Below are 14,511 nucleotides of genomic sequence, written 5' to 3'. Positions count from 1 at the left end.
ACATGCTGAGGCGTTGAGGGTCTTCAGTTGGTAATAAAGTGAAGCGTGTAGGGTAGGAGGGGGGGGGGGATCATAGAGGGAGACTAAGAAACGAACACAGTAAGCAGATTCAGAAGAAAGTAGACTGCAGTAGCTATTGGAAGATAAAGAAGTTTGCACAGGGTAGAGGAGCATAGAGAGCTGCATGAAACCAGCCTCTGGGCTGAAGACAACAACAAGAAGAACCACCTCAGGAAAGCAAAGTCATTGGCTGATCTTAGTTTTGGGAAAAAGCGATATCTTTTCGTAATAATGACCATGAAGTGGTGTTACATATCACAAGTTATTTTCTTTTCACGAGTTCGTCTGGTAAGTTATCCTGCTAGCAGGGCAATGAGGAAGTAACTGACAATGGAAGTTATTTGAAAAGCAGCTGAACGTAATTTAGGCTGAATTGCAGCCATGACTCTAAACTGTTGATTTAAAATAACACACTCGGAAAACAGTTATGATTGTACAAGTAACTGTACAACGTTAATTGCGGGAGACACTGCTTCTCGTCCGCAGTTCGTTGTCAAGTGGCGAGCGTTGCTGCCTCTGGACCACGGGGTCCCGGGTTCGATTCCTGGGGATTTTCTCTGCCCAGAGACTGGGTGTTTGTGTTGTCCTCATCATTTCATCACCATTCGTGACAGTGGCTAGATTGGATTGGATAACAGAAATTGGACTGTGTAAAAATTGGGACTTTGTACGGGCGCTGATGACCGCGCAGTTGAGTGCCCCACAAACCAAACACTATCACGCTACTACTCATGCAGCAGTGATTTCCAATCTTTCTGAGATCAATACCCCTGTGTCCAACCAGATTTTAGCTAGTCCTCCCACCCCCTACCCTCATCGATATAAGCGCATAGCTAAACTCCGATATGAGAAACAACTTAGTTTGATCACTCATTTTTAAAACGACGAAACAGAAATGATATTTAGTGGAATTTTATTAAACAACGAACTGATGACTCAATGAGAGATATTGGTGCTATTTACTTCCAAAAACCCTTTCTTTCTCTGTATCCGGCCATTCTTTGCTGTGGTTCAGTCTGCTTGGATGGAAAGTGAAACAAAACACAAAGCACAAATTTCTAATATGTATGAGAATTGGATATACCTCATAATCTCCTCCTCCTGCCACCTCTCTCAGTTCACAACTTCCTCTTCTTTTTCTCTGTACATTTTCTCCTCCCTCCTCTCTTTCCATCTCCTTCTGCCCCTTGTCTCTGTCCATCTACTCCTTCCTTCCAATTTCTGTCTCCTATATAGCAGACTATATATACACTGCAAAGTATATACAGTACTCTATATGTGTCTACTGTGTTGTTACAGTAACGTGTAAAAGTTCGAAGTAAATCGGAAAGGTATATTTTCAGATTTTTTGTAAAAACGTTCTCTCTTCACTCACTCACTCACACACACACACACACACACACACACACACACACAAAACACGCTCATATTAGAATTCAACGTTGTTAAAAGCAACCAGTCAAGAACTTGAATAAACCATCATTTACATTTTTATAACGTTGGTAGTTGGCGCTGTAATTCAAAAAAATCCATTTTCTCATTTTTACGTGGAAAATGGTTACGGATAAATAAAAAATACTTATTTAGTTCGTACATTTTGACTTGCTAAAACTAAAACTCTCCCTCTCTTCTCATCGGGTAAGGTTTGAGAGAGAGGAATTAGAGTTTCACAAAAGTTGACCCAAATGATAATTTTTTCCGCAGATTCAGATAAGTTTTGTTTCTTTCGTGGTCATGAGGCCACACAACTTTTATTAACAAACAAATCATCCCAATATGAGGAGAGAGGGAGAGTTTTATTTCTAGCGAATCAAAATTTACGAAGTAAATAAGTAATTTTTGCTTATCTGTAACCATTTTCCACACAAAAGTGAGAACATGGATTTTCTTGAATTACAGCGCCACCTACCAAGGATCAAAACAAACGTTTAATACAAAATGTACATAGTTTTTTATGTAGAATCTGATTCTGCAATAAAGAATGAGGGTTCCCATTTGAACTTCTAAAGTTGCCTCCCGCTCCACCCCCCAGGAGGCTGGGGTGGCGGGCTAATTTTAGCACCAGCAGATGTCCGCCCCGAAAATAATCATCTTTGGGTTCCACATATTTTTTCTTGTGAAGCTTATTTTTCGAGTTATTGTGGTTTGTCAACTTAAAATTTACACCTTATATGCATTGCGCGTAAGGACATCGAAGATAAGATGAGAGAAATTAGGTCTCATACGGAGGCATATAGATAGTAGTTTTTCCCTCGCTCTATTTGCGAGCTGAACAGTATGGAAATGACACGTAGTGGTACAGGGTTCCCTCCTCCACGCACCATACCGTTGGTTGGGCAGTATCGATGCAGCTGCAGTGAAACTTCAGTAACAGGCACAACTTTCTAATTTATTACTTCTTTACTACTACCACTGTTCGTAAAACGCTTTGCAGACAGTATTCACATATACCACCGACTGTACCTGCAAAATTATACTATTTTACAACACATTGCTCAGAAGATGTGACGTCATAAACAGACGCATAAAAAACTTGAAACCAAGCGCAAATTATCCCGACCAAACTCATCAGGTATTTGGTAATGAGAGCACTTAGTAACTTTGAACGAACTCCAAGCAAATTCTGAAAAACTGTTGTAAGCTACTTCTCGTTTCAAGCCGCAAAAGATAATGAAAGAGAAGCAGTTTTGCGTCTGCTTAAGCCTATCACGGGCTATGGGAGATTTCTTAACCAAATTTGTGGTGATGCGTCGTACGACTTTTGCACGCTCCTGCCATCTAGTGGTCGTCTGCTGCACCAGCTCCGGTTTCTGTTTCTTGTGAAATACAGCGTTTAACATCGTAGAAAGTATGATGTTGTTTTAACTAGCGTTGGGAAACATGCTTACCACCAAAATAATTTCTCCAATAGGCGTGGGAAGTATACTTACCACAAGATTAATATTTTTTGTGGGTTCCGGGAAGCATAATTACCACCTACTTAGTGGTTTCACAAATACACTCCTGGAAATTGAAATAAGAACACCGTGATTTCATTGTCCCAGGAAGGGGAAACTTTATTGACACATTCCTGGGGTCAGATACATCACATGATCACACTGACAGAACCACAGGCACATAGACACAGCCAACAGAGCATGCACAATGTCGGCACTAGTACAGTGTATATCCACCTTTCGCAGCAATGCAGGCTGCTATTCTCCCATGGAGACGATCGTTGAGATGTAGTCCTGTGGAACGGCTTGCCATGCCATTTCTACCTGGCGCCTCAGTTGGACCAGCGTTCGTGCTGGACGTGCAGACCGCGTGAGACGATGCTTCATCCAGTCCCAAACATGCTCAATGGGGACAGATCCGGAGATCTTGCTGGCCAGGGTAGTTGACTTACACCTTCTAGAGCACGTTGGGTGGCACGGGATACATGCGGACGTGCATTGTCCTGTTGGAACAGCAAGTTCCATTGCCGGTCTAGGAATGGTAGAACGATGGGTTCGATGACGGTTTGGATGTACCGTGCACTATTCAGTGTCCCCTCGACGATCACCAGAGGTGTACGGCCAGTGTAGGACATCGCTCTCCATACCATAATGTCGGGTGTTGGCCCTGTGTGCCTCGGTCGTATGCAGTCCTGATTGTGGCGCTCACCTGCACGGCGCCAAACACGCATACGACCATCATTGGCACCAAGGAAGAAGCGACTCTCACCGCTGAAGACGACACGTCTCCAATCGTCCCTCCATTCACGCCTGTCGCGACACCACTGGAGGCGGGCTGCACGATGTTGGGGCGTGAGCGGAAGACGGCCTAACGGTGTGCGGGACCGTAGCCCAGCTTCATGGAGACGGTTGCGAATGGTCCTCGCCGATACCCCAGGAGCAACAGCGTCCCTAATTTGCTGGGAAGTGGCGGTGCGGTCCCCTACGGCACTGCGTAGGATCCTACGGTCTTGGCGTGCATCCGTGCGTCGCTGCGGTCCGGTCCCAGGTCGACGGGCACGTGCACCTTCCGCCGACCACTGGCGACAACATCGATGTACTGTGGAGACCTCACGCCCCACGTGTTGAGCAATTCGGCGGTACGTCCACCCAGCCTCCCGCATGCCCACTATACGCCCTCGCTCAAAGTCCGTCAACTGCACATACGGTTCACGTCCACGCTGTCGCGGCATGCTACCAGTGTTAAAGACTGCGATGGACCTCCGTATGCCACGGCAAACTGGCTGACACTGACGGCGGCGGTGCACAAATGCTGCGCAGCTAGCGCCATTCGACGGCCAACACCGCGGTTCCTGGTGTGTCCGCTGTGCCGTGCGTGTGATCATTGCTTGTACAGCCCTCTCGCAGTGTCCGGAGCAAGTATGGTGGGTCTGACGCACCGGTGTCAATGTGTTCTTTTTTCCATTTCCAGGAGTGTACATTAGGAGTATGTGTTACCACAACTGGGTATGACTGACGCAGTACCAGGTATGTGAAAAATCCTACAACAATCAACTTCCGTTCCTCGTGACATCACTTGAGTGTCGTTTCTGCATTACATATTATTGTGACCTGCATCGGCTCGTTTCTTTATTGCGTAGTAAATGAAGTATCAACGAAGTTTTTAAACCGTGCTAAGTAAAATAAAAACACAAAATGCTGTTTTTTTATTTTTTCGCTTTTAGTGACCCAAAAGATGATAATGAGATATCCACATTTTCCATACATTAAAAGCTTACAAAGAATAAAATTATCAAACAATACATGCACCCGGTCACAACTGTAATACGACATATAAGAAAAAAGAAAATTACTTTGATGAGTCACTTCGAAAAATGTCCTCTCCAGAGGGCTGAAGCCAAATATTGAACACATTATCTCATTTGTACACTAATCAGACGTTTGCACTGGATGGTAATAATTAAAGTGCAGCTACTAACAAAGGTCCAGTTTGGGCTGCAATTATCATATGTCAGCGAAACTTGGTAGACATTCTAATGCGTTAATGTGGAACACATTTACGCTGGAAAAAAAATTAGTTCCAATTTTGGGCACCAGGTGCAAATCTGGTGCTGTACAGCACCTCGTAGAAGTATCCATTTAACAAACTCTATAAGCTGCGGTTCATAATAAACTCAAAATTATATATGCCTTTCTCACTTGTTTGACCTTTTCTGCCCATATCCCTTTCTTAAACCATTACATATGGCAACATATCTATTGGTCTTTTTGTATTCATTGCGAAATATTTGCACCCGGAGGCCAAAACTGGTAATAGGTTTTCCAGTATTACTCATTAGAATGTCTACGAAGTTTCGGCCCACAGTGGACATCTGTGAGTTGTTGAACTTTAATTATAACCATCCAGTAGCCGATTTGTACATACGAGTTTCATTTTTTAAGGGGGAACGTTCATAAAATTGAACGAAAATGTTATTTGTCAATTTTTTTATTGGTAGAAATTATGCGCAATAAATTCCACAAAATTCAATAATGAAATCACATCCGAAGTACATAAAAAATAATTAAATGTGACCCGATTTTCGTGCCACGCCCACTTTTAAGCAAAACTTCAATACTAGCTCGGTGAACGGCGACTCTGTGGATTACTTTCAGTCAAACTTACACGGGAGGAATGTAAAAGGATGCGTTGGACACATCTAGAAGAGAATGGGCTCTCAATTGAGGAATCTGTCAGTGATATGAAGGACAAAAGTTCTTCAAGTGCATTATGAAAAGGCTGTCAGACAGAACCTACCCAGTGTAAATGATACGAAAATTGCGGTATGGGCTACGTATCTCCACATGATGCGAAGAGATGAACATCCCATTAATCATCTGTGCAACATTAGCTTGTATAAATATCTTCAGGTTCAGACAGGTAATAACCCCTACATTCATGGGAGACGCTTCCAGATTGTATACTGGATGTTGTCAAACTCACGTACAGATTTCTGGCCGATCCTGGACTTCTAAAAAAAAAGTGTGTTCATGCTAAATACCAGAACCCAAATGAGTCTTTAAGTTCACTCATATGGAAACGATGCCCTAAAACCACAATTTCATCTTCCACAGTTGTCAGAATTGCAACTTTTGATGCAGTTCTTGTGGTTAATGATGATAACGTAGGGAGGATGAATGAATTAGAGAAGACGGGATTTAAGATACGAAATTTCACTCAAGACATTGCGAGAAAAATAGATTTGCTGCGCCTATCTGCAGCTGAAAAGTTAGTTGAAGACCTGGTAAAGGAAAGAAGGCTGAAAACAAGAAAACAGCCTTGAAAGGAAAGAGGATCCTGAGTAATAATCTGCAGCAATCTGAAGAGGTGACATAACAAAAAACCTTAGGTTGAACTTTACATTGCATTTCCTAAAAATTATGTTTTTTAAAGTTTATGTACCCTTTTCCTAAGAGCCTGGCTGAAATTAAAATTGCATTTCCTGAAAATGATAATCTCCAAAGTTTACTTACCCTTCTCTCATAATCTATGACGACTAGAAATATGAAATTTTGAACACTTCTTTCTGCAAGCCCAATAAATGTTGTCTCGACAGTAAATTTAGAAATTCTAAGTGTATGCTGAGATATAGGACAAAGTGCTTGGAATTGTGCGTGAGTTTTATATGGTAATTACGGAATTATAATTTTAAAAAATATCAAAATTCTCCTATTTGATATATTCAGAAAACCTCATGAATGAAGTTTACTACATGCAAAGAGATGAAACACAGAAAATATTGTAGAAATATCTTGAACAGTTTGTGAGAAAAAAGGTACGTATACTATTTTTTGAAGACAATTTTTTTAATTCCATAAAAAGGAGTTCAATATACAACCAACCGGTGGAAAATAGCTGTTTGGTACACTGACCTAGGTTTCGATACCTTTAAGGATGTCTTCATCAGAATGAAGTTCCGAGAAACCGCAATAATTACATCGCGGGAAAGCAATATTTGGAGTCAAGTGCAGCCTAGCTTGTTGTTCAAAGCTAGGCATACGTGCCAAAGTCTGGAACGTGTTTTATTCTATTTTTTGACTTGAGCGTATCTGCTCTTAAGTCTGACCATTGCTTTCTCGCAATGTAATTTTACGGTTTCTCAAAATTTCATTCTGATGGAGAGACATCATTAGAGGTGTCGAAACCTAGATCATCTCACCAAACAGTTATTTGCAACCGGTTGACTGTTTGATTTCTATGTTGAAGCGAATATACTGTTGCTGAGAAACAGTCATGTTTAAAACTGGAAGTTAAATATATATAATACAAGGAACTCAACTGTAAATGTGCTAATTTCGTGTTAAGTATGGTACAAAATTTCATTTCCGTCCCTTCAGAATTGTGGATTTGGACCATTTTTTTTTAAAATATCGTGTGTTTTTCATGAACTTAGCCTTAAACAATCGAGCTCGGGGACGGGAGGTGGGGGTACTGGTATCTATTAATTACGACATTTCTGAACACCGACGGACACCTTCACAGGCTGGCGAATGAAACCACGTCGAGAAATGTAGTGCAGCTGGTGTAGGAGGGAAAGGATGATGAGAGAGAGCAACGAAATAAACAGTACGTCACAAGATCCAGGAAGCGGATGGCAGCGTGCGTCATAGGATGTCGTGTGGTCGGACAACTAGGCAACCCGGTTCCAGTCTTAGCGAGAGACACTTCTCATCGCACGCTGTCTGCTCACCCACTGTTTCAGGTAGGCTACAACGACTCGTCATCATCGTCATAATTATCATCATCATCATCATCATCATCATCATCATCATGAGTGTCATCACCCATTTGATATTCACTTTTCAATGTATTACAGTATTCAGCTACCTTTTAAGACTTGACATACCGCCAAAAGGTAGTATGAGACCTTTTAAATGTGTTTATAACAATTTAATAGGTAAAGAACGGTTAAAATTACTATCTTTACATTACACATTTCAGCAATTACCATCTTCAGATTAATTAATTCATAACAGCTTCGTCACAATATATAAGAATTTCATTGATGCGTTTTCATCCTCATGAAAGCGTCTAAAATATGACAATGGATGTTAAAGGAGCGTAAAGTCTTTCCTGGATTACAAAAATAAAAGTATTTCTATGAAACTGTGCTAGATACAGTAGGAAATCAGCTTAGACATATGGAAGTGTATCCATAAACAAAACTTTATTATGAGTTAAGTTACCATTTGCAACAAACTGCAGCTCATTAAAAAAAGTTTTGCAGTAAGATAAACACATTATGTAGATCATGTCACACAGTCATTCTATTTTACGATGTGATGACATGACGTTGGGACTCAATGACATGTTTCAGACGACTTCATGACGTTCAAAGTGCATGACTGGAATTCTTACTTATCATGATGAAGCTGTTAGGGAATTCATCACAACTGAAGAGGGCAATCACTTGCCGAAAGTGGTAATGTGAACAATGCAATTATTAAGCTATCTTCAAGTAACAAATTATTACATACGGTATTCAACTACACTCGCCTCTGTTGCTTCAAGAACGCTTTTCAAATGCTATCTAAGATGGACGAAACACTGGTTACCGCCTAAAATGAGAAGACTGGTCGCTTTGGAGCGGAAATGAACTTACGCATCACCGTTTTTTTTCCTATCCACCCAGTATCTCTTCATTCGTCCACTGTACTTGTTTTTACATTCACGTCTGAATTTTATCAGGTCGGCTGTCCATCAAGTTTCGCTCTGTGAATTATGGAGCTATATTTTCTTCTATGTTGAATTAGTGCTTCTCAGATGTTGTGTATTTTATTTAAAAAATGGCTCTGAGCACTATGGGACTTAACATCTGAGGTCATCAGTCCCCTAGAACTTAGAACTGCTGAAACCTAACTAACCCAAGGACATCACACACATCCATGCTCAAGGCAGGATTCGAACCTGCGACCGTAGCGGTCGCGCGGTTCCAGACTGAAGCGCCTAGAACCGCACGGCCACACCGGGCGGCTGACAAGGTTTCTAATTTGTGATCATAATAACTGTTGTTATGCAATACAGTGCATTGAATGAAATGACAAATAACGAAATATGTGGGCCCATCTTCCACGGATTTTTCCTAAAAGTTAGCCCAACCTTTGTTTTTTTGGAAATTTGTGGTAAGGCCTTTTGGGAGCAACCTGCTGAGGTCATCGGTCCCTAAGGCTACACACTACTTAATCTAACTTAAACTAATTTACGCTATGGACAAGACACACACCCATGACTCGAACCTGCAACGAGGGGAGCCGCACGGACCGTTGTTGTGAGATATCAATTGTATATTGTTGCTATTCTGTGTTTTCATCTTCTTTTGCCATAGCTGTTGCCTAACCCAAGCCGTACTTGTTGGTCACTCTAAGCTCATTAGCCCAAAAAATCGGGAATCCGTACCATCTCTTACCCTAAATGGAACAAATATTAACTTCTCTCCCTCAGCAAAGAGTTTGGGAGTAATACTAGATGAAAATCTAAATTGGACACAGCACGTAACTGCAGTGTGCAAAAAAGCATCAGCATCCCTTCATGTCCTAGAATAATATAAAAAACTCTTCCCTTTCGATGTGAAAAAGAAATTAGTACAAACGCTTATACTCCCAATCATTGGTGGTGGTGGTGGTTAGTGTTTAACGTCCCGTCGACAACGAGGTCATTAGAGACGGAGCGCAAGCTCGGGTTAGGGAAGGATTGGGAAGGAAATCGGCCGTGCCCTTACAAAGGAACCATCCCGGCATTTGCCTGAAACGATTTAGGGAAATCACGGAAAACCTAAATCAGGATGGCCGGAGACGGGATTGAACCGTCGTCCTCCCGAATGCGAGCCCAGTGTGCTAACCACTGCGCCACCTCGCTCGGTCCCAATCATTGAATACAGCGATATTATCCTACAAGGCCTCTCTCAGGAAAATTCGCGACTTCTGGAACTGACCATGAATGCCTGCGTCCGATATATCTGTGACGTTCGACTTTTTGATCACATTTCACCAGCATATGCAAAATTGTCCTGGCTGCGTACAGACAAACGCAGAGATTTCGATACACTCTGCCTCATCTACTGCCTTATAAATGTACACTGTCCCTCATATCTCTCCTCGTCCTTAACGCTTATGTCGGAACAACATGACAGATACACACGTTCCCATCATAATAAAATCCTCTCTGTTCCACTGCATCGCTCAGTCACCTTCTCCAAGTCCTTTACAGCAGCGGGAACCCGACTCTGGAATAACCGCCCTCGTTATGTTAAAAACGTGTTCGGCTTCAAAAAACAGTTCATGACGTATCTAATAAAGCAACAGTAATGCCTTGCTCTGTACATGAATACACTTCACATCATTACTTCCCTCTTTCCCCCTCCTTAAATCTCCCTTCCCCAAAACTCGCTATACTAGTAAACTCTTATCTGAAGATGGTGGCCAGTTGGACCGCGAAAATATTGTGTCATGAAGACGTTATAATCCGGCTGCACACCCGAGAAGAATATTATCTAGTAAACACCTACTTTACACACCAAGATATTAATGTACATCTGCACAAATCTTCATTACTATTGCGAATTTTTCTCATGTTTATCATTATTAGATTTTTTACTGTTATTATTATTGCTTTTATCATAATTTGTATGTATAGCACCTGTTGTAAAAATACTGCCAGCACTTACTTTATTAGGTCTTAGTCATTACTCTTTATTCATATTGTCACTAGAGTGAGCTAAATATCTTATTTAACCTATTGTCATGATGTAACTCTGATGTGTGAAATGCTGTGTGTGTGCAACACTGGTCCGATGTAAGAGAAGGGCCTGATGGCCCTGATCTGATCAGGTTAAATAAATAAACACATAAAATAAATAAAATAAAATAGTTGGCCCTGTGATAAATCTGTAGAGTTGCTATACGCAAAGAAGTTACCTCATACCAGCAATTACACTCGGCGCTGAGGGTCCTCTTCCTGTTACATTTATATGTTTCACGTGAAGTGCTTTTAGTGAAGGCAAACAGATAGTTTCCATACATCGCATGACACAAATGCAGAGACGATATCTTGGAAAAGGACACGGCTGACGTTTCCACACGAGCTTGCACTCGGTCTCTAGCGACCCCGTCGTCGACGGACTGGTATACGCTGACCCTCGTCCCTCATCGCCCGTCTCCTGTTCCAGGCAGCATAGTCGAGCACGATGGGTCTCGTTCCGAAGCTCTCCATGAGCTGCTTCTGCTGCACTCTCAAGACGGGCAGCTTCGTCACCGCTGTCTTCCTACTGGTAAGCATGTTCCCTTATTTTTTGTAAACAATGCCGCGAGACCTTAATGTACTTAAAGGACGGCATCACTCAACCGCCGGGCGATGTTGTAATAGGTATGTATTTATAAACAATTTGTTTCTGTCAGGCGACAACATGTAATTAATGTTGTTGTTGTTGCGGTCTTCAGTCCAGAGACTGGTTCGATGCAGCTCTCCATGCTACTCTACCCTGTGCAAGCTTCCTCATCTCCCAGTAACCACTGCAACATACATCCTTTTGAATCTGTTTAGTGTATTCATGTCTTGGTCTCCCTCTACGATTTTTAGACTCTACGCTGCCCTCCAGTACTAACTGGTGATCCCTTGATGCCTCAGAATATGTCCTACCAACCGATCCCTACTTCTAGTCAAGTTGTGCCGCAAATTACTCTTCTCTCCGATTCAATATCTCCTCATTAGTTATGTGATCTACCCATCTAACCTCCAGAATTCTGTAACACCACATTTCGAAAGCTTCTATTCTCTTCTTGTCCAAACTATTTGTCGTCCACGTTTCACTTCCATACATGGCTACACTCCATACAAATACTTTCAGAAACGACTTCCTGACACTCAAATCTATACTCGATGTTAACAAATTTCTCTTCTTCAGAAACACTTTCCTTGCCATTGCCAGTCTACATTTTATATCCTCACTACTTCGGCTATCACCAGTTATTTTGCTCCCCAAGTAGCAAAACTCCTTTACTACTTTAAGCGTCTCATTTCCTAACCTAATTCCCTCGGCATCACCCGATTTAATTCGACTACATACTATTACCTTCGTTTTGCTTTTCATGATGCTCATCTTATATGCTCCTTTCAAGATACTGTCCATTGCGTTCAGCTGCTCTTCCAGGTCCTTTGCTGTCCCTGACAGAATTACAATGTCATCGGTGAACCTTAAAGTTTTTATTTCTTCTCCACGGATTTTAATACCTACCCCGAATTTTTCTTTTGTTTCCTTTACTGCTTGCTTAATATACAGATTGAATAACATCGGGGTTAGGCTACAACCCTGTCTCACTCCCTTCGCAACCAATGCTTCCCTTTCATGCCCCTCGACTCTTGTAACTGCCATCTGGTTTCTGTACAAATTGTAAATAGCCTCTCTCTCCCTGTATTTTACCCCTGCCACCTATAGAGTTTGAAAGAGAGTATTCATGTAATTTATACATTACCAAAAATGTATACGGAATAGTACATGTCACAATAATTAATGTGAGCTGTTGGGTATAGCATACACTAACCGATACCATTACACCGGTTAAAAAAATGATTCCCAGTCGATAAGTATAAGGAGCTTTCAAGCGAAATGAGACGAGAGAGACCGGATAGGGCGTGGCATAGAGGTTGGTAACGCAGGTACACGTGTTCCTACGGCTGGTTGTAATTAAAGTGCAGCTACTCTGAATACCGTGAATTCCTTCTTGGGGTGTTTACTTCGAAGACTTGTCAAGTCTTCGAAGCAAATACTTCAAAAACGAATTCACGGAATCCAGATGTTGATGGCTCCACTTCCGCAAGTATTGATATAGCAGGTTCTTTACACATGGAGTGCATTCTGGCCTGAGGACGGCATTAATGATATGCCGAAACTGGTCGTCTAAATAAAGTAACTTGTGAAAACAAACAGCTGTTTGGCGATTGACGATTTCTTCTAGAACAGTAAACAGTTTACATACTATTTTTTCATCTGTTTCGTTTTCGTGTGCCTGCCGCATGTGCATAATTAGCCAATGGCCTTGCTGCAGTGGTAACACAGGTTTCCATTAGATCACCGAACATAAGCGTTGTCGGGCTGGGCTTGCACTTAGATTGGTGACCATCTGGTCTGCCGAGCGCTGTTGGCAAGCGGGGTGCACTCAGCCCTTGTGATGCAAACTGAGGAGCTACTTGATTGAGAAGTAGCGGCTCCGGTCTCCTAAACTGACATACGGCCAGGAGAGCGGTGTGCTGACCACATGACCCTCCATATATGTATCCAGTGAAGCCTGTGGGATGAGGATGACACGGCAGCCGGTCGGTACCGTTAGGCCTTCATGGCCTGTTCTGGGGGAGTTTCGTTTTTATACATAATTAATGTTAGTTTGAAAGGATATAAATATCCTTAAATGGTTCAAATGGCTCTGAGCACTATGGGACTTAACATCTGAGGTCATCAGTCTCCTAAAACTTAGAACTACTTAAACCTAACTAACCTAAAGACATCACACACATCCACTTCCGAGGCAGGATTCGAACCTGCGACCGTAGCGGTCGCGCGATTCCAGGCTGAAGCGCCTATAACCGCTAGGTCACAACGGCCGGCTAAATATCCTTACATAAATGATTATTGTAGCCTACATGATAAGAATGCAAACGATTTCAGTCTAGCTGCCTGATCTTCAAGTCCAAAGAGGGCATGTCTTGTGTCTTTCTCCTGCTTCTATCTTTCCATTTCAGCTGCAGTTCCTTCGGATATCTGGAGGTGCTGCGCCAAAGAGAGAGTAGATCTTTTTAACCGTTTGCCCGCACGCAGCCTGTGAGAATGTGTCCTGTTTCATTTAGGGCAATATTTACCTGTTTGGCATGGCTGGAGTTCTGCCACTCAGGTGCTGTATATTCTGCAGCGGAGAAGCATGAACGAAAGGCAGATGTGCGGACGACATTCAGATGTGCTCCCCAGTTATTGCCGGTCAGTTTTCGAATAACAATGCTGCTAGCACATTATTTCATTTTTATTTCACTGCTGTGGTCTTTGCAGGTGAGGGAACGGCCCAACTTCACTCCCAGATATTTTGGAGTATCGCAGTGTGTTGGTTGTTGACCTCCCCAGGTTATGCTCAGTTTCCTCCAGGCCTATCTCTTCCTCAAGTGGAATGCGCAGAACCGCGTCCTTCATGGGTTTGCCTTCATGTAGTTACTATCATAATAGTCAGATTGTGTCTCTAGACCTGTTGCTAGTTTTCTGTGGAAGAACATTGACAACGATGTTTATTTCGTTAGGTGCTGTACGACCGAGACATAATTCGTCCAACCAAATAAAGTACCACAGAGTCGCGACAGCGGAAGAAGGCGCTGAATGCTTGAGTCTGAATACAAACATCATGCGTCAAAAAAATGTTCAAATGTGTGTAAAATCTTATGGGACTTAACTGCTAAGGTCATCAGTCCCTAAGCTTACACACCACTTAACCTAAATTATCC

General features: G+C 42.3%; 2 protein-coding genes across 4 annotated transcripts in view; one reads left to right on the top strand and one right to left on the bottom strand.

Annotated features, from left to right (window-relative positions):
• The window catches only part of LOC126292035 (amyloid-beta-like protein), a 1,795,419-nt gene that overhangs the window by 537,671 nt on the left and 1,243,237 nt on the right, over positions 1-14,511 (bottom strand). The window lies entirely within an intron of this gene.
• Positions 7,676-14,511, top strand: part of LOC126292038 (uncharacterized) — a 56,645-nt gene continuing 49,809 nt past the window's right edge. For all 3 annotated transcript variants that reach the window (XM_049985832.1, XM_049985831.1, XM_049985830.1), the window contains exons 1-2: positions 7,676-7,738; positions 11,201-11,302. In XM_049985832.1, coding sequence (XP_049841789.1) covers positions 11,219-11,302 — 84 coding nt within the window. In that variant the 5' untranslated portion in view covers positions 7,676-7,738; positions 11,201-11,218. The remainder of the gene's footprint in view (positions 7,739-11,200; positions 11,303-14,511) is intronic.

Source organism: Schistocerca gregaria, chromosome 9, assembly GCF_023897955.1.
Source record: "Schistocerca gregaria isolate iqSchGreg1 chromosome 9, iqSchGreg1.2, whole genome shotgun sequence".
Lineage (NCBI taxonomy): Eukaryota > Metazoa > Arthropoda > Insecta > Orthoptera > Acrididae > Schistocerca > Schistocerca gregaria.
The sequence above is the reverse complement of the archived record's forward strand: the minus strand, read 5'-3'. Positions and strand labels throughout refer to the sequence as shown.